This window comes from Diabrotica virgifera, chromosome 10, assembly GCF_917563875.1.
Source record: "Diabrotica virgifera virgifera chromosome 10, PGI_DIABVI_V3a".
Classification (NCBI taxonomy): domain Eukaryota; kingdom Metazoa; phylum Arthropoda; class Insecta; order Coleoptera; family Chrysomelidae; genus Diabrotica; species Diabrotica virgifera.
This window is the reverse complement of record NC_065452.1, coordinates 58,229,302-58,249,263: the sequence shown is the minus strand read 5'-3', so window position 1 is coordinate 58,249,263 and position 19,962 is coordinate 58,229,302. Positions and strand designations below refer to the sequence as shown.

General features: G+C 33.2%; 1 protein-coding gene across 2 annotated transcripts in view; it reads left to right on the top strand.

The window, feature by feature from the left end:
* Positions 1-8,162: 8,162 nt before the first annotated feature.
* LOC114343996 (lachesin-like) overlaps positions 8,163-19,962 on the top strand; it is a 455,602-nt gene continuing 443,802 nt past the window's right edge. For both annotated transcript variants that reach the window (XM_050641201.1, XM_050641200.1), the window contains exon 1: positions 8,163-8,371. In XM_050641201.1, coding sequence (XP_050497158.1) covers positions 8,302-8,371 — 70 coding nt within the window. In that variant the 5' untranslated portion in view covers positions 8,163-8,301. The remainder of the gene's footprint in view (positions 8,372-19,962) is intronic.

The window sequence follows — 19,962 nt, the reverse complement described above, 5'->3', positions numbered from 1 at the left end:
AAATAATAAAATTATCACGTTTTGAAAGAATATGAAAACTGTGTGGACGACTACTTAGATGCAGAACCCTTGACGATAGCTCAGAAATGGAACGTAGAAACCACCACAGAAGAAAAGGATGCCCTTACCAGCGATTCCAATGACGATGAGGAAATGATGGAGATTAACGATCTACAAGACGTATGATGCGGCAAAGATGAAACATTTTGTATAAAGAAACTTTTTAAAAAAAAATTAGTCAAGAAATATAATCATAACTATCGCCGGTGTTCATCATAGTCTATTAAAATCCATAAGTATGACGAAGTTGTTCAAAGTATTTATTTCTGAAGATATTGTACGAGATTTGGTGCCTTTTACAAATAAACGAGGCCGGTTCGAGGTATAGACCAGGGCCCATCTGTAAAAATATTAGTACATTTGGACGTTGAGAGGTGACTCAAATTTTTTTGCAGAAATTGCTTGAAAATAAATCAAATAATAATATTTGAATTATCCTCCCTCTCAAAAAGGTCCGGAACATTGTTTAAATAATCAAAATGTCAAAAATTGAAGGAAAAATTCGATTTTTTTCTTCGTTTTTTATTATAACTTTAAAAGTATTCATTTCCGAGAAAAGTTGTATTAACATAAAAGTTGCGTGATTAAATTTCCTATAATATACAATTAGTTAAAAATTTAAAAAAATAGTCACCGTAGTTGCAAAATAGCAATAATTGCGAAAAAACCATACAAAAACAAGTATTCGCATTTTACGTTTTTCAACCATTTATGCTACACTTAGGACCTTCATATTTCACTCAGAAAAACTTTATGATACATTGAAATAATACTGTAAATTTCATTAAGATCAGTTCAATAGATTTTTCAAAATAAATTTTGCAATCCGGCTTTCGTAAAAAAAATTCATTTTTTCAAAATGTTACAGGACCGAAAATAAAGCAGATAGCAAATTGAAAATTTTTTTGCATATAGAAGTGTAGTGTACCTTTCATTTGCAATTTTGAAAAATTAAAATTGATGAACACCACGGCGTCAAGAATTTTTTTAAATAAACATTAATTATTGGTGCTACGCGCAGGACAGCGGATAGTTTGCTCTGATTGGGCATTCCAATGACCTTTGATAATGATACATTTTAATTTTTATTTCATTTCGATATAAATAAATAAATTTGTTTATTGCAAAATAAAAACACCTACTCTATCCTTTGAAATAACACTTTTATTAGCAAAAACTTTCTTTGTTCATATATTTTAACTTAAATAATAAAAGTTTATTATTTTTAAATATATGCAATTGTTTAAACAATATTTCACAAACAATAATAAAATTAGTTTGATTTTTGTGGAATTAAAATATTAAAATACAACAAAATATAGAGCAAGAAAATAATATATTATATAAAGATTGGAAGAAATTTTGGTGGAAATCAACTCGTGTGAATCGAACACCGCTGTCCTGCGCGTAGCACCAAAAATTACTGTTTATCTCAAAAATTTTCTGACGCCGTGGTAATTAATCGATTTTAATTATGAAAATTGCAAATGAAAGTTACAGTAAACTTCTATAAGCAAAAAAAAAATTCAACTTGCTATCTGCTTTATTTTCAGTCCTGTAACATTTTGAAAAAATGAATTTTTTTTGCGAAAGCTGGATTGCAAAATTTATTTGGCAAAATTTATTAAACCGATCTTAAAGAAATTAACAGTATTGGTTTACTGCATCATAAAGTTTTTCTGGGTGAAATATGAAGGTCCTAAGTATAGCATAAATGGTTGAAAAACGTAAAATGCGAATACTTGTTTTTGTATGGTTTTTTTCGCAATTATTGCTATTTTGCAACTAGGCTGACTATTTTTTTAATTTTTAACCAATTCGATATTGTAGGAAATTTAATTACGCAACTTGTATGTTAGTACAACTTTCCTCGAAAATGAATACTTTTAAAGTTATAATCAAAAAACGGAGAAAAAAATCGAATTTTTCCTTCAATTTTTGACATTTTGATTATTTAAACAATGTTCCGGACCTTTTTGAGAGGGAGGATAATTCAAATATTATTATTTGATTTATTTTCAAGCAATTTCTGCAAAAAAATTTGAGTCACCTCTCAACGTCCATCTCAAAACAGATGCGCCCTGGACTAGTAGAAAATTGCAAACAAGTTAGAGAGGCGATAGTTTATAAATACGTTGACGAAACTTAAAACGCATATATTGGACAGTTAATCTGCACTGGTGCCCTGAAAGGTAATCGAAAGTCTGTATGGATTATCTGACAAGATGTTGACCATTATTTCAAGAGGCCTCTATATTTTGTAACAATGCCATGAACCGTTTTCACAAATAACCAGCTGGATGCGTTTTGATATGATATTCGAAACGAGATTGAACTGTTAAAATAGTTAGTGCTATTTAGTGGTAGATGTCCTTTTAGAGCCAACATGAAAAGCAAACCAGCAAAATATGGGATTATGATCTGCTATCTTGGAGTGTATTTGGGGAAACAAGGAAATACTCCGGAACGTAACCAAGGAACGAGGGAAGTTTTAGATTTGGTTTCCATTCTGGGCTCTGGTCACAGAATATAACCACAGAATATTTATATGAATATAGTTTTTCATTTCCGTATTTTATAAGTTCTCCTACTACATTTCCTGGACCTGGAGCCTTATCGTTTTTTAACGATCCATATACCTCCTTCACTTCTTTTACATTTAGTCTAAGAGAGGATACTTGAGAAATAACGATGTCATTTGTGTTTTCATTGTTTTTATTTGTTTTTGTTTTTATTGGTTTTCTAATTTTGTTTACCATCAAACGCATAAAACTGCAATATCTGGGACACGTTATGAGAAATCAGCACCGTTACTCCCTGCTGCAGTCCATATTGCAAGGTAAAGTCAAAGGTAAGCGAGGACCCGGTAGAACAAGAATATCATGGCTGCGGAATTTGAGAACATGGTTTAAGAAAACCTCAACTGAACTGTTTCGAGCCGCAGCGAGCAAGGTTATGATTGCCAATATGATTTCCAACATCCGAAATGGATAGAAACCAGAAGAAGAAGAAAGCATTTTTTCAAAGTGATCCTTCCATTTTTTGTGTGCTATTATTGGTGATATATTATGTCTTCCGTATTATGTTACCACATATTTTTTAGAATTTTCCAACTTTCTGTACTTCTCCTAATTCGTAGATATGTATTTGCTTGCATGTTCTCTCCCATTTTCTCTCCTCACTTTCTGTACTTCTCCTAATTCGTAGATATGTATTTGCTTGCATGTTCTCTCCCATTTGCTATTTTTTTTTAAATAAACTTCCTAAATTTAGCTTCTGCCTCTTTATACCTTACCCTATCAGTTATTGCTTGAATGTTTAGGTAATTGTGATATTTTTTCTTTTTTTCTTCTATTTCTTCTTCTATTTCTTGTTCCGACCAGTAAGGCTTATTGTTGTTTCTCGTGCCTTCCAGACGAACGAAGGCTTCTTCCGTTGCAGTGTGTACACCTTTTTTGATGTACTCATATTGCTTCTAGGAATAGTTATTGGTAAAAATGTCTTCAAAATTATAACATCTTAAAATATGTCCGATTTTATGTCATTTTAACAATAATTTAACAACATATACAAAAAAGGAGATAGAAAAAACTGTTCAAACTTAGTGTCATAAACTCATTCTCAGGATTTTATGGAAAAATAATAAAAAATAAAATTGAAAACGAGATGATAGATGTAGAAGAACACAATGGCTATCGTGTAGGCAGATCCTGTATGGACACAATATTTTCTCTAAAGCAGGTTATTAAGAAAAGATTAGCCCACAAACTTTCCATCCATAGATAGTCTTTATAGATCTGATAAAGGCATACGATAGTGTACCACTTTCAATGCTCTGGGCAGCAATGGAAAAACAAGGGATAAGCAAAAAAAAATATACAAGCAGTACAACAGCTTTAAAAAATATGACGGTAAACATTAAAACTGGAAACAAATTAACGAGAGAAATTCCAATTAGTAAGGGTCTAAAGCAAGGCTGCTGCATAGCACCTACACTCTTTAAAATATATTTAAATGAGGCGCTCTCACTGAGGAGAAGAAAGTGCTGCAATATGGGTATCCCAATCGAATGACGATATATTGTACACAATACATTTCGCTGACGACCAAGCTATTCTAGCTGAAAGTGATAGTGATATAGACTATATGCCCAGAAAACTGGAAGAGGAGAACACTAAGTGGGACCTTACAATTAATTTACAAAAAACCGAATACTTAGTTGTAGGAGAAACACCAGAAAGCCTACAAATTGAAATGGGAACTATAAACCCAACAGAAACTTATAAATACTTAGGAGTCCAAATAACTTCAAAAGCAGGGAGTAACGACGAAATACATTCCAGAATTGGTCAAGCAAGATCAACCACCAGATAGCTACATGGGCTATTATGGAATGGAATAATAAAATAACAAAAGAAAATAAAATAAGAATATATAAAACAGTAATAGAAAGTATTATCAACAACAGACTAACACACAAATTGGACTCGTATCAACCCGTAGAGCAGGCAGGATTCCGAAAGGGATATAGCACCACTGACCATCTTCTAACAATTAGGACACTAATAGAAAAAGCTAACGAATACCATATAGATCTGCACTTAGCGTTCGTTGACTACGAAAAAGCATTTGACAGCGTGGAAATGTGGGTAATAGAAAAAGCTATAAACAACTGTCGAATAGATTCCAGATACAGAATGCTAATACATATTATATATAAGAAAGCAACAATGACAGTACAATTGGAAGAAACCACAAAACCCATACCAATTAACAAAGGAGTGCGAGAGGGAGATGTTATTTCTCCTAAACTATTTACATTAGCACTGGAATGGACAAACATGGGAATAAACATAAATGGAAAGAAACTAAACCACCTAAGATATGCAGACGATGTAGTAGTCATAGCATCAAGTTTTGAAGAACTACAAACCATGCTAACCGAACTAGCAAATGAATCCGAACAAATAAGTCTAAAAATGAATTTTGCCAAAACAAAAACAATGACAAACACACAAGAAAATAGAAACGTAATACTAAACGACACCACAATAGAAGCGGTTAATGATTATATATATTTGGGACAGATTATAAAAATAAATAAGGAAAACCAAACAGCGGAGGTAAAAAGAAGGGTCAGATTAGCCTGGGCAGGATTTGGAAAATTAAAATGGGTCCTAAAGAATAAAAAAATACAACAATACTTAAAAACAAGAGTGTTTGACCAGTGCATACTCCCAATTCTCACATACGCATGCCAAACATGGACCTTGACCAAGGAAAACATGGATAAAATAATAAAAACACAAAGAGCCATGGAGAGAGCAATGTTAGGAGTAAAATTGACAGACAAAAAGCAAAACAACTGGGTCAGAAATAGAACAAAAGTCAAAGACGCAGGTCAACATATAACCAGGCTAAAGTGGAGCTTCGCAGGTCATAACGCTAGACAAACGGACAATAGGTGGAATAGCACGATACAACAATGGAGACCATGGACAGGAAAGAGAGCAAGAGGACGACCCCAGATGAGATGGGGAGACGACATTAAAAAGATAGGAGGAACGCACTGGAAACAGAAAGCACTAAACAGAAGCGAATGGAGGAAACTGGGGGAAGCCTATGTTCAGAATTGGACGAATTAAAGGGCAAAAGAAGAAGAAGAAGAATAGAAAGTATTGGGTTGTACGGCGCCGAACTATGGGAAATAAACCAAAGAAATAAATCAAAAATTAAGGCCATGGAAATGAACTATTGGAGACGATGTTGCCGGTTCACTAGACTTGATAGGGTGAGAAACGAAGATATTAGGAGATAAATGGAAATCGATTTAGATATAATAGACACAATCGAAGCCAAAAGACTCAACTGGTATGGACACCTTTAGAGAATCCCTGAAAGTAGATGGCCAGAAAAAAATAAAAAATAGAAAAATAGACTCCACCCACAAGAAGAAAACGAGGTAGACCAAGACGATCCTGGAGAGAAGATGTCGAAGATGCAATGACCGCCAGAGATCTAAAAACTGAAGATTGCTTCGACAGAAAACGCTGGAAATTAGGAAGCGGCGTTAGCTGTAGAACACTCTCTTATTATACAATATATTATATAACAATAATTTTGTATAAATAAACAAAAAAAAACTCTGCGCGGCGATAACTTGTCCTACCTGGTGCAAAGTGTTTTAAAATTGACTTGGTATTAGGAAGGATAACATTGACAAAATATATTTAGTTAAGTTTTGGATAGTTTATACAATAATATTTTTCGGCGGGCTTATTTTTCATTTTCTTTATTAATTACAAATATCTTACCTGCTTTCGACCCTCTCCTGAACCGTCTTTTGATTTTCCTATTGGTTTATACTATTTAGTTGTATTTTATCATTGGTTATAGCATCAATACGTGCGCATGATCAAAGGTGCAGATTTTCCGGACTCTGATATCAACCCGTGCGTCAGTACAAACCGGACTATCACAAAGGGCTCTTGTAGCTATTGACCTATCATATAGGTCATTGCTGTGGACCATCTTGGGAATCTCAGGTTGGGAATCTATCCCACCAGCCAACAATAAACCTAACAAGAAGTTTTATCTTGAGGCCTACGCAAAAAACTGGAAAACAGGAAGTCATGGCAAAACAATCGAACACCGAACGTTAAAGTTGCATTTAGAAAGCAACAAAAGACCTGAAAAAATACTAAGACTAAGTGATCTAAAAAATAATCAACTGCAAAATACTTAAGAGAGTTATCACCATTAGAAGACACAAATTATACCCTTTGGAAGGCTACCAGAAGATTGTTATGACCACCATTGTTACGCGATTGAAATGTTCGAAGAGTTAGTGCCATTTCATGGGAAATGTACTTTTAGACTCTATATAAAATCAAATCGAATCAATCAAGCAAAATATGGGATTAAGATCTGGTGTCTTGCAGATGTTGATACCGCTTATTGTAAGTATTTACAAGTGTATTTAGGGAGACACTCCGGAACGCAGCCAAAGAAGAAGGGTAGTTTTAGATTTGGTTTCCATTCTGGGTCCTGGTCACGGAATTACCACGGAAATACTTCTTTATTTCTTTGGAATTACCAGGAGATCTCATCGACAAGAAATTAACACTAAGCGGAGGGCTACAAAGGACTACAACGTGCAACTCTTCGTAGTTTATGCTTGGTCGAAATCGTGATACTTATTCTTATTTTTTTCAATTGGAAAAAACAGATATAATGACACATTATAATGCTACAAAGGATTCCGTAGATACACTGGACAAGATGATTGCCGAATACACCTATAACAGACAATCCAAAAAGGGGCCAACTGCGTTGTTTATGAACATTAATAATATTGCAGCAGTAAATGCTTCCGTGATGTGGGTTCTTCTCAAGAAAGTATCAACCAGATATTGAAAGAACTGGGAGATTATTACAACGTAGAAGAAACCGTGGAAGAACTGAATTCACCACAACCAAAAAGCAAAGGAAGGTGCCATATTTGCCCAAAAAAAGAAAGATTGCAAGTATCAAAGCAAATTTTCTAACTGTAATAATATTGTGTGTCAATCACACAGCAAGAAAGTTAAAATATGTAATAAATGTGAAAGGTGATTTGTTAATTTAAAAATGTTTGAATATAATTATATTTCTGAAGGTTTAAATTATTTCTAGTAATAGTGATTGGTAAAAATTATAACATCGTATCCGGTTAGCAAGCGGTAATATTACCGCTCTTATTAACAATTATTTTGTATAGATATACAAAAAAAAACACTGGTACAAAACAATGCGTCCCACCTGGTACTAGGTGTTTAAATTTGACTTGTTATTAGAAGGATGACAGCGACACAATATTTTTTTAGATAAATTTTGGATAGTTTATAAAATAATATTTTTTGGCGGGCTTATTTTTCATTTTCTTTATTAATTACATATCTTACCTGTCTTCGACCCTCCCCTGAACCGTCTTTTGATTTTCCTATTGGTTTATACTATTTAGTTGTATTTTATCATTGGTTATAGCACCAATACGTGCGCACGATCAAAGGTGCAGATTTTCCGGATTCTGATATCAAACCGTCAGTACAAACCGGACTATCACAAAGGGCTCTTGTAACGTTCCCTTTTGCGGTCTCAAAGCCACGTGAGCTTTGAATATTTGAAATTTTTTTTGAAAGTTTTGCAAGTGTGCTTGATTTGGATTTATGTTACGAGGAATAAAATGTTAGTGGGACTGGAATGTTTATGCTGGTGATTTTATCTATTCTGTGTTATCCCATACAGTCAGCTAGTGCTAGTTCTTTGGCTGGTAAGTTAACTTTTTTTTCGGTTTGCTACAAAATTTCTTCTGGCGTAGGAGACCAGCAGTTTTTCTCAAAAAATCAAGTCATATTTAAAAATAGCTAGAATATGTTCATAATATGTTATCTTTTATCACCTTTTATGTCCAGTTGCACCAACAAATAAAAGATTGATTTGGTTTGCCCGTTTATTTTAAAATATAATAATTGTCAAAAAACTGTTAAAATAAAAACAGAAATTTTAACGATTCTCCCAAAAAATATTAAATTTTAACCTTTTTCGAAAGAAAAGAATAGTTTTCTGATATTATATTGGATGGTAAAACATTTATTATTTTCGGGAGAATCGTTAAAATTTATGTTTTTAATTGACATTTTTTTGACAATTATCATATTTTAAAATAATCGGGCAATTAAAATAAAAAAATCATTCGTTTATTTGTTGGTGCAACTGGACATTAGATTTTTTAACAGTTTTAGAAGTTTATAAATAAAGTCTGCTAACTCGTGTGTGAAAACAGTAACAGTAGGTATTAATAAAAAAATATAGGTACTTTATAATCTTATTTTTTATATAAAATTTATTAACATTTTATTACCTCTCGTATATTTACAGCATTTTTTAGCATATTCTGTAAACCAGTTTGTTACTTAAATTATTGTTCAATTTACTTAAGGGGACTTTTAATTTCTAAATTGGAAAAAACAGAATTTTTAACTATTTTTAAAGAAAGAACTATTATATTTATGTTGATAACTTTTTTTTACATTTTTAATTTTTTTTACAGTTTTTCACCACTGCAGAATGCGTCTTTCAAAAGATGCCTTTTAATTTGGGAGACATTCTTCTGCCTTCTGTAACGATTTTTTAAATTAAATCGGGATTTAATTCGTGAGGCTTAAAGCAAATAAACTTTTAAAAAGTTAATTTTTTTATACTTGTATATCGCCTTTATCCGCGACTTTCTAAAAAGTTCAAAAGTCTGTTTTGGGGTTGAAGTTACCCCCGACTAAAAAGATGGTGGTTTTTATAAACATTTTAGAGGTTTATTTAGCAGTAAATAAATATAATTTATAAAAAAAAATCGTTTATTGAGATTAGTGTAGTAGATTTTCAGAAAAGCGTCTCTAAGTTTTGAAAAGTGTGATTAAGGGAAAAACGCGTTTAAAGTGTTATATCTATTTTTTCCATCTAATCAGCGATTCCTTGTGCGTATTGAGTGCCCCATGGTGGAGTAAAAGCTGTAAATGGTCGGCCAAAGCTTTTTTTAATTCTGCCTTCTTTTGATGTCTCGCTGCTCTTTTTATTGGCTTGAGTATTACGAGCTTTTTGACCAACTTGATTTTCAAAACAATAATATCCGATAAATTTCAATAATATAAAACACGTGCTCGCTTTATAAGTTTTAGAACCCAATTGTCGAGTTGCAGCTGCACAGTTCAGGCGTCGCCCGCGTTGTTCTATACATACGATATTTAGTTCAGGTAGGTATCATTATAAATACAGCTATATCTTATAAACTTATAAACACAGTTATTTTGGTTAATATATTGTGCCACTTCATCTTTAACTTCAAATAATGATTTTATCGTTACGAATGAAGAGTATAGTATTTACATAGAAAGTATTGCAGAATCTAAAAATTATGCTAATAAAGCAATTCCGTCAGTGGCGTAGAATTTGGGAAGGTCAATCATTCACTTTCCCCTGTCGTACGCCTCTGATAGTAGCCGGAAACGTTTGTTTAACATAATTTAGTAGGGTGTATACAGTACCTAAGCGATCTCGGAAACCCCATACTTAATGGATGTTACTTCATCAATAACAAAGATACTGGGTGTTTTATCTATTTTGTCAACTTTTTATTTGGTTAAAAACTTTTTACCCGCACTGTATATTTTCTTTATATTTGGCACGCGAATAAGGTGTTCGTCCAATCGATCAATTTATTTCTAATTATAAGAAATTCAGGTCCGGATTCACAAATACTGGAAAACTATTCCGACTCAAAAACAACACCCAATACATTAGATTTTTTAAAAATGGATTCTGAATTTGAAAAAAGGATGAAAAGCTAAATTTAGTAGATAGTACACTTTTAATTTTCAGTAAAATATTTTTTTCTGGTAAAATTTTGAATTTGAATTCTGAAAATATGTGAATTTCGAGAGCTCAAAGTAAAACAAAATTATGACTCTATTTTAATCAAAATGTTCAAATGTTGTCATTTCATTAACAAATACTCATCTTTAATTAATGAATAAATAATAAAGAGTCCACAACACAACTTTAATCAACGGAGTATCTTAAACATAAAAAAAAGCAGCGAAAATTTGCAGAAAAATAACTTCATATAATCGGCATAATGTTAGTAAAAATCTAAACGAGTAGTAATCATAAAGAAACATGGGCGTGTTAAAATGTTGACGCCCTAATAGTTTTTTCGCCATGTTAAATATCTAAACGATGTGTAATGTCTACACCGGCATAAAAGACGTCATGGTGATATGCTCCGCAGTTAATACATCAATCAATCACATCTACTAAATACCCATGAAACGAAAATTTTACACATACTTTAAGAAGATTACGGTTTTACATTAAGGTTTATAAGTTTTTACCTTAATCTTTTTTCATTTAAAAATAGAGCAGATATTGATCATTTTATCATAAATAGCCCGGTATTAGAAGACCAACGGAAAGAAATAGGGAAACGACTAAAAAAAACATTCAACCATAAAGATTTTCTCAAACCGGACGTGAAGTGGATAAACAACCTTTGGATGATTAAGAAAATTTTAATCTTATTAATGAATGATATATAAATACAATATAAAATAGATTGAACAGATGATACCACAGAAAGCATAAAATGGTAAAAAATAATATATCAAAATATTTAAGTACAAAAAAAGAAGAAGAAATACAAAGAGAAAAATAGGTAAGTTAAACGAAGAACAGAAATCGAAAAGAATGAGAAATGGGAAAAGACATGCCGAAACATTGAAAAATATCTTGGAGATACAAAGAGCTCTGAATCTTGAAGAGTGCTTAAATCATGAGAAAATACAGAAAGACTCTACAACATCAGAGTCAAACTCAAACGAATTTGTGAATATGTCAGAAGTACTATTAAAAACATAAAAAAAAAGAAAAACTAGAAAGTTATTTTGAATAATTTGTTAAATGTATCAGAAATCAATTAACAGTGAAGAACCACCTGAAGAGTGGACAAATGCTTACACACAAATGCTTATTTAAAAAAGGAGGCAGAAGAAAAAGTGAAAATTACAGGGGAAGCATAATCTCGTCAATGAAAGAGTAGATTGTATGGCAAAGTTATTAAAAACAAACTATTAGAAGATGTCAGTGGTAAAATTGGCCAAGACCAAACTGGGATTACTGCAGGACAATCCTGTATCTACCAAACATACACAGTCCAACAAGTAATCAAAAAGAATTTGGCAATAAAGGGCAATCCACTGCGCATTTATGGATTTAAACACAGCACCTGACTGTATACCAAGAACCAAGTTTTGGAAAGCTATGGAAGATCTAGATATACCACAACAGTTAATAGCAGCAGTGAAAAACATGTAGAGTAGTAAGAGCATAGATGGAAATAAAATTGTCTAACACCTTTAAGATAACAAAGGAGTTGTTGCAGGACTGTTCCACATCGCTAACGCTGTTTAAATTATTTTCAGAACATTCCCTTAAACATTGGAAGAGGAAAAATGAATGTACAAATTACCCTTTGCACAAGATGAGGAAGACTTAAGTTTTACTACATCACAGAATGTTTTCGAACTAAAAAGTTCATCATCAGTGCAGTTAACAGGTTTATAACATGCCGAGTCACCAAAATATGTGGGTAAAAACCGTTTAAATGTTGTACAATAATTGTGAAAACTTTACAATGTTGTACAATTGTGAAAAGTTTACATTATTAAATTAAACGTAATTTTTCAACTAATCCTTGATTTAGCATTCAGCCTTTATGTTGTTCTGAAACTATTTCCTTGTGGCATTTTTATGATTAACTATTTAGATTTTTTGCAATATGGTATTTTTCACCTTTTACTTCAAAATATCTCCGAAAATACTGAAGATACGAAAAAAATTATAAACTACTAAATTGTAGCTTTTTTAATGACCAAAATTACCCTGTGCATAGATTTTCATTACAGCGTTGATTGAAATATTAACCTCAATCAACGATTACAGTGAATAGTTAGCCAGATATAGCTATTTAAAACCTCTATTTACCAACAAACACCCCCTTATTCCAGCCCTTTAAACCCGCCCCAATTAAAAACTAAGGGATCTTACGGAATTTAATTTACACAGTCTTATAGCTCTTTAAAAATCCTACAAAATCATTTTTGAAGAAACTTTTTATCGCCAAAAATATACCTATAGAATATTTTTCGAGGTATTCTCAAAAAACCCTATTTAGATGGGAAATAAGCCACAATTAAATTGAAAAAATAATTTTATTAACGTTTCGACGCCCAAATCGGGTGTCGTTGTCAAAATACAAAATACTACTAAATTAAACAAAAATGTTTTAAAAATTTAGCCTTTAGTTTTATTCGAGAATCACAAAGCAGTTTCTGATTTAAGCTACTATCGATCCAAAATTTCAGGTACTTAAATCTATTGACTTGTTCTAAAATGTGCCCATATGTTATGCAAGTTTGAGGTACATTTTGGTTTTTTCAGATTGACATCACTTTGGTTTTTTAATGTTTATTTTCATACCAAATTGCTCACAGGTCGAGTGGGTCTTGCCAATGAGTCACTGTAGACCCAAGTCGGAATCCACAATCAACACCGCATCATCGGCGTATCTGATACTGTTGATATTGACGTCATTCACCTTGACTCCATCCTTGGAATCTCCAGTGCCTCTTTAAATAGAGACTCGGGCTAAAGATTAAACAGCAGGGGCGACAGAACACATCATTGTCTAACTCCTCTCCTAATTTTTACTTCTGCGGATGTGTAACCTTCGATGAACTTTTTAGTTCGATAATATTCTGTGAAGGGATTTTTTTAAATAAAATATACCTTTTATAAAGGATTTTACTAAATTCTAAATTATTTTGCAGAATGTACTAGATATTTGATTAATTAAAATTATTTTTTCAATTTAATTGTGGCTTATTTCCCATCTAAATAGTTAATTATAAAAATGCCACAAGGAAATAGCTTCAGAACAACATTTGATTAAAAACGAACATTTCACTGGTACCTATCATAAATGATATCATGTGATATAATAAATAACATTAATGGTCAAATAAAGCTGTAAATTGATATATTTCTTCCACTATAACTTTTCCCATGCGTCACGATTCATTTTCAAACAAATTAAGTCAATACTTACATAAAGTGAAAAGAACGTCGATGTGTATATACATTTTGTATACTGTATACTATATTATTCAGTACAGATATCAAGGAACTGGACCAAATGATGAAGGAATTAAACCTGCAGTCAAATAAAATAGGTCTCTAAATGAATCTTCAGAAAACAAAAATAATGAGTAATTTACAAACTAATCTTGTTATTGACAACGTCAGTCTTGAAAATGTAGACCACTATATATATCTTGAACATACCATTAAAATCGGCAAAGAAAACCAAATAGCTGAAATAAAAAGACGCATAAAATTGTCTTGGGTAGCTTTCGGCAAGTTAAACTTTATCTTGAAATACCAATGTGTCTAAAACGTAGAGTTTACGACAAATATATCTTGTCTGTAACTACATATATGGACTGGAGACCATGGCCTTTACAAAGAAAACCTTAGAGCAGCTCAGTACAACGCAAAGAGCGATGGAGAGGGCCATGCTAGGGATTAGTTTGAGAAACAGAATTCGAAATATCGACATTCGAGAAAGAACAAAGATTACTGATGTCGCAGAACGTATAGCAAGGCTCAAGTGGCAATGGGTCGGACATGTTGCCCGAGATAGGTAATCCCGAAAAATGGACACAGAGACTAACAAACTGGAGACCAAGAGAGAACAGGCGAGGAGAAGGCAGACCACAGAAGAAGTGGGCAGATGATATCAAACAAGTGGATGATAATTGCCAAGAGTAGAAATAAATGGAAGCAAATGGAAGAGGCTTATGTCCAGCAGTGGACGGACAAAGGCTGAATAAGAAGAATATACTATATACTATACACATCGGCGTACGTTTCACTTTATGTTTTGTTTTAATTTTTTTGAAAATGAATCGTGCCACATGGGCATAGATAAAATGGAACTACATATTATAATGAGTAATGGTAAACGTAACTCCCAGTAGGACCACTTTCCTGATTCACCTTAATATCATATTACAGTTTTATAGAGAAAAATCTCCGCGTCAACTGATTAATTATAATAAAGAGCATTAAAAATGTCTCCCATGATAATAATTCACCCTTTAATAATTTACTCATTCTTTATGTTTTAAGAACTACAGCAGCTCTTACAGCAAGACGAATTAAATGTGTAAATTTTCAGCTTTTTAAAGACACCATATTAAATGAGTTCTCTTTTTTAATTTTCTTGCCTCACCGGTATTTTAACTTAGCCTATTTAGACGGTTGAGAACAGAAGTGATCTTTGTCAAAGTGGTATACATAGTAAAAGGGACAAAACTAGTTTTAGAAACCTCAACAAAGAAATAAAACGAAGATACAAGACTAATAAGCAACAATACTATCACAATATATGTAAAGAAATTGAGAGCCACGATCAAAGCAATCAGCCAAGAGACCTATTTAGAAAAATACGCTACATGACAAGAGACATTCAAGCGAGAACTTGGGCTCAAGACCAAAACAGGAATCCTGAGAACCAACAATCAGTAAACTAAGTATAACAAGCGCCAGGTCCAGATATGATACCAGCAGAAATGCTCAAATCCAGAGAAGAAGTAGCAATAAAATTGCTTCACATGCTCTGTAACAAAGTATGGTAATCCAAGCAATAACCTGACGACTGGACAAAATCTACAATAAATACATAAAAAAGACAGCTTCCATAAATGCGATAATTATAGAACCATGTCCCTTATCTAACACGCCAGTAAAATATTTCTATATAACCAATGAGGGACTGTAAACTTTCCTACAAAGAGTACCCAAGAGCAAACTGGACTTACTAAAGGTAGACGTACTCGAGAAAACCTTCTGAACATAAAACAAATAATAGAAGAATCTAGGTACTTAATTGAATTATAGACTACACTATATACTTGTATATTATAGACTAATTGACTATAGACAGTATATACTTGTATTATAGATTATCGCAAAGCGTTTGACAGGGCCAAATGGCAATACTTATGGCATATACTAAAAGAGGTGGGCGTATCACAACACTTAATTTCACTTATAACTGAATTATACGAACACACTATTGGAACAGTTAAAGTGCTTGGCACACTTTCTAATGAATTCCATCCAGAACAAGGTATCAAACATAGATGTAAACTGTTTCCACAATTACTTAACATATATGGGGAGCATATTATGAGGAGAGTATTTGAGGGATGGGAAAAGGGCATCTCAATAAATTACCTAAAGATAAATAACCTACGTTTTGCAGATGACACAACTCTTCTTGCAAATAATCAAGAAGAATGAATTGATCTCATACGACTGATTGAAAATAAAAGTAAAATATTTGGTCGGCAGTTAAACAAATCAAAGACAAAGATCATGATAGTGAATAGACTACATCACAATCATCCACACATAATCATGGTTGACTGGTTTGAGGTTGTGAGCTCATACTTATATCGGAAGAAGTCTGATTGAGTGACTTTGACAAATTGATATTTTCACTTTTAATTTATTGTTTTATTATTTTTATTTTTTCATCTTCTTTTGGCATCATAACCCTGGATGAGTCTTTGTCTATCTGGCTATGTCTTTTCATTCAGATTTCTCTTGTGCCCTTCTCCTCTATTGTCTTATATTTATGGTTTTCAGGTCGCCTTCCACGTCATCCAACTATCTCCTTCTGGGCCTTCCTTTTTCTCGCCTTCCTATCGGCTTCCATTGTAATATTTTCTTTGTTTTTTTTTGGATCGTCTTTTCCCTGCACATATCCCAGCCATGACAGTTTTTGACTTTTCACAAATCTTACAACATCATACCCTTCATTCAATTTATTACCCGCGTTGTTTCTCCTGATTCTCCATGTGCCGTCTTCCTCTTGCACCAGGCCATATACTTTTCTCAGTATCTTTCTCTCGAATGTCCTGAGCTGGGCTTCATCTTTTTTTTCATTACCCAGGTTTCACAACCATAGGTTACTACAGGTCTAATCAATGTTCTGTAGATAGTCATTTTGGTTCTTTTGCAGCATCGACGCGTAACATCCCTCCGGCGACTCCAACCTACACTGGACCAATAACAAGAGCTAGAGTTCGCTCAGGGCAAACAGCCGCATCAGAATCAACTACTTAAGTGACGGTATCGTGAGTAAGATAGTAAGAATTCAGTTTACTTCCTGCAGCAGCGAGAAGCGGAACTATCTGACTTGACAATGGCAAGTGAGATCTTGCCGAAACGTCGTCAAAATAATGGTTTTTCTCAAAACCAAAATTATTCAACGCGGAGTCAAACAGTGTTTTGCAGTTGCATAGTATATGTTCCGCCGTTTTTTCTTCGTTGTCACAGAAACGACTCCTCACTATCTGATTTGCACATTTTTTTGAGATGATTTCTCTAGGGCAGTGACCAATGAAAAGGCCAATGACCATTTTTATATCTTTTTTACTCATTTCGAGAAGGTGGTTTGTTGCAGCAAGGGACACTTTTATCTTTTGCTTATCTTTTGTCTTTTTGCTTACTTTTGTCCTGGTGTGTTAGACCAATATAGTTGTAGTTGATTGAGTTCCCAGATCCGGAGATCCTCTCTGATGTGGCTTTTTGATAGTCCACAGAAGTTTGCGTTTAATGTTCTCTCTCGAAGATGCTTAGATATAAACCTGGATATTTATTCCTGTTTCATCGACTTCGAAAAAGCGTTCGACGGGGTCCGACATGAAAAACTAATAGAATTATTGAAAAACAGAGATATAGACAGACGAGATTTACAAATTATCATCAATCTGTATTGGAATCAAATGGCCAATATAAAGATAGAAGAACAAAAATCCGATAATATTGATATAAAGAGAGGAGTAAGACAGGGTTGTGTTCTGTCGCCGCTATTGTTAAACGTGTACAGTGAAGCCTTATTTCAGGAAGCGATAGCGGAACTAAGTGATGGAATCTCTATAAACGGAAGAATAGTAAATAACATAAAATTCGCTGAAGACACCGTTATAATGACAGGCACCCTGGAATGGCTACAAGAATTGTTAAATAGAATTAACGATTATTGCATTCGATATGGACTCAAAATAAACCAGAGAAAAACTAAATCTATGATTCGCAAAAATACAACATGGAAATGAAAGGTTAATGCTAGAGCAAACCCAAATAGAAAAAGTAAAGACATACAAATATCTGGGAACCTGGGTTGATGACAAAAATGACCAAAGCAAAGAAATTAAAGTCCGAATTGAAACTGCAAGGCAAGCATTTATAAAAATAAAGACACTGCTTACAAACAAAGACTTTCAGTTGCCTCTCAGATTGAGGGCTCTAAGATGCTACATATTTTCTATATTACTACACGCAATGAAAGCTTGGACATTGAAGAGACAACACATAAGAAAAATAGAAGCGTTCGAGATGTGGTGTTACAGAAGAATATTGAAAATTCAGTGGGTTCAAAGGATTACCAATGTTGAAGTGCTAGGACGTTTAAATAAGGGGTTAGAAATTATGAACAGTATAAAAACAAGCAAACTGGAATATTTGGGTCACATTACCAGAGGAGAAAAATATGAGTTGCTGGGAATTATTATGCAAGGAAGTATCCAAGGAAGAAGAAGCATAGGAAGAAGACGCATCACCTGGCTGAGGAACTGTAGAGAATGGTTTAACTGTAGTTCATTACAACTGCTCAGAGCAGCAGCCAACAAAGTGACCATAGCCATTATGATATCCAATCTCCGATAGGAGATGGAACTTTAAGAAGAGGAAGGGTTCTGGAACTTGGAATGAGGTATTAGCCCTTTCTTTTGCGAGGCTATCAGCTTCCTTATTTCCTGCAATTCCCTCGTGGCACCCACATCAAAGTTACTTTGTTGCGTTCCGCCAGCTTCTCGAGGGATTGTTTAAAGTCCCAAACCAACTTTTACTTACAAGTAAATGACTTTAGAGCCCTTAAGGTGGCTTGGCTGTCTGATAAAATAAATACTTTTGCCCTACGAGTATCTCGGTTGAGACATTCTTGAGCACTAATGTCTATAGCATATATTTATGCCTAGTATAACATGTCAGTATGCTGTTGTAATATTGTAATTAATAATAAAACTCTATTTTGAGACAATTTTGATTTTTTAGAAAAGAATTGGTTGATACATATCAATAAGATCTCATTAGGTATTATTCCTGGACAAATTCTCAATCTTAAGAGTGAGCTCCTTCCGATTTATCTCCAGGAAAATAAAACTATCATCTGGGATTTGTCCGCCCACGAAAAATAAATATATTCTAACGTGCTTTTTCTTCCGCCTTTTAGAGCTTTTCGTGGGTGTAAAAATTAAACGAGCCCTTTTGGATTTGTTTCTGTCAACCAATGTATCTTCCTTATCTACAAGTAAAAGATAGTAAGACGATCACAATTCAAGTGACAGAGAAAACTGTAAAGAGCCTCGGCCAATCTCGCAGATATATCTAACAAGAAGATTAATTGTTTATTTCAGTGGCATTTAGTTATAACGGAACAGAACGCTGGACAAATCCCTTCCATTCGATTACATTATCACGGCATGCGAAAAAATCTAATGGGTTGAAAAATTGGAGCTACTATAGTATGCGGTCTACCTCGAGGGTGCAATCTACCTGAAGGATTTGCAAAAATAATGAAATGCAAGAAAACTCTTGAAGAAAAAATTATTCAAAAATCTTAAAGAGAAGGAAAGGTTTCGTTTGTAAAATGGTATAATGTTTATTACAAACTTTAAATAGTCATCCAAATTAATTATGAAATTTCAACAGAACGTTTTCGATCTTATCAGATCATCATCAGTGACAATATGGGTAGTAGCTAAAACTAGCCCACTAGTTGAATATAAAACTTATGGTTTTTAAATGATATTTAAATTTTTGAAACAACACTAGGTCGATGTTAGTACATTTTACTTATAAGTAACGCGGTTTCCCTGCTCGAAAGAACAAAAGAGGCACTTATCGTTTGAAGTATACATACCGAATATGTATCGGTACAATAAACATCTCGTCTACAAAAAAATCGTCTCAAAAGTAAAATAAGTTTTGATTAAGCTGTTTGGCAAGTATCTATAAACACACAATGTAAATTTACAAGTAAAATATTGTGAACAGAAGTAATTTTTATTGTAATGACACAAATATTTATAAAATTAGTAACTAAAGAACATAAGAAAGATAGCTTAATATTGTATGTGTGAAAACATGTTATGAATGAAAGTCATTCTGTAATGAATATAA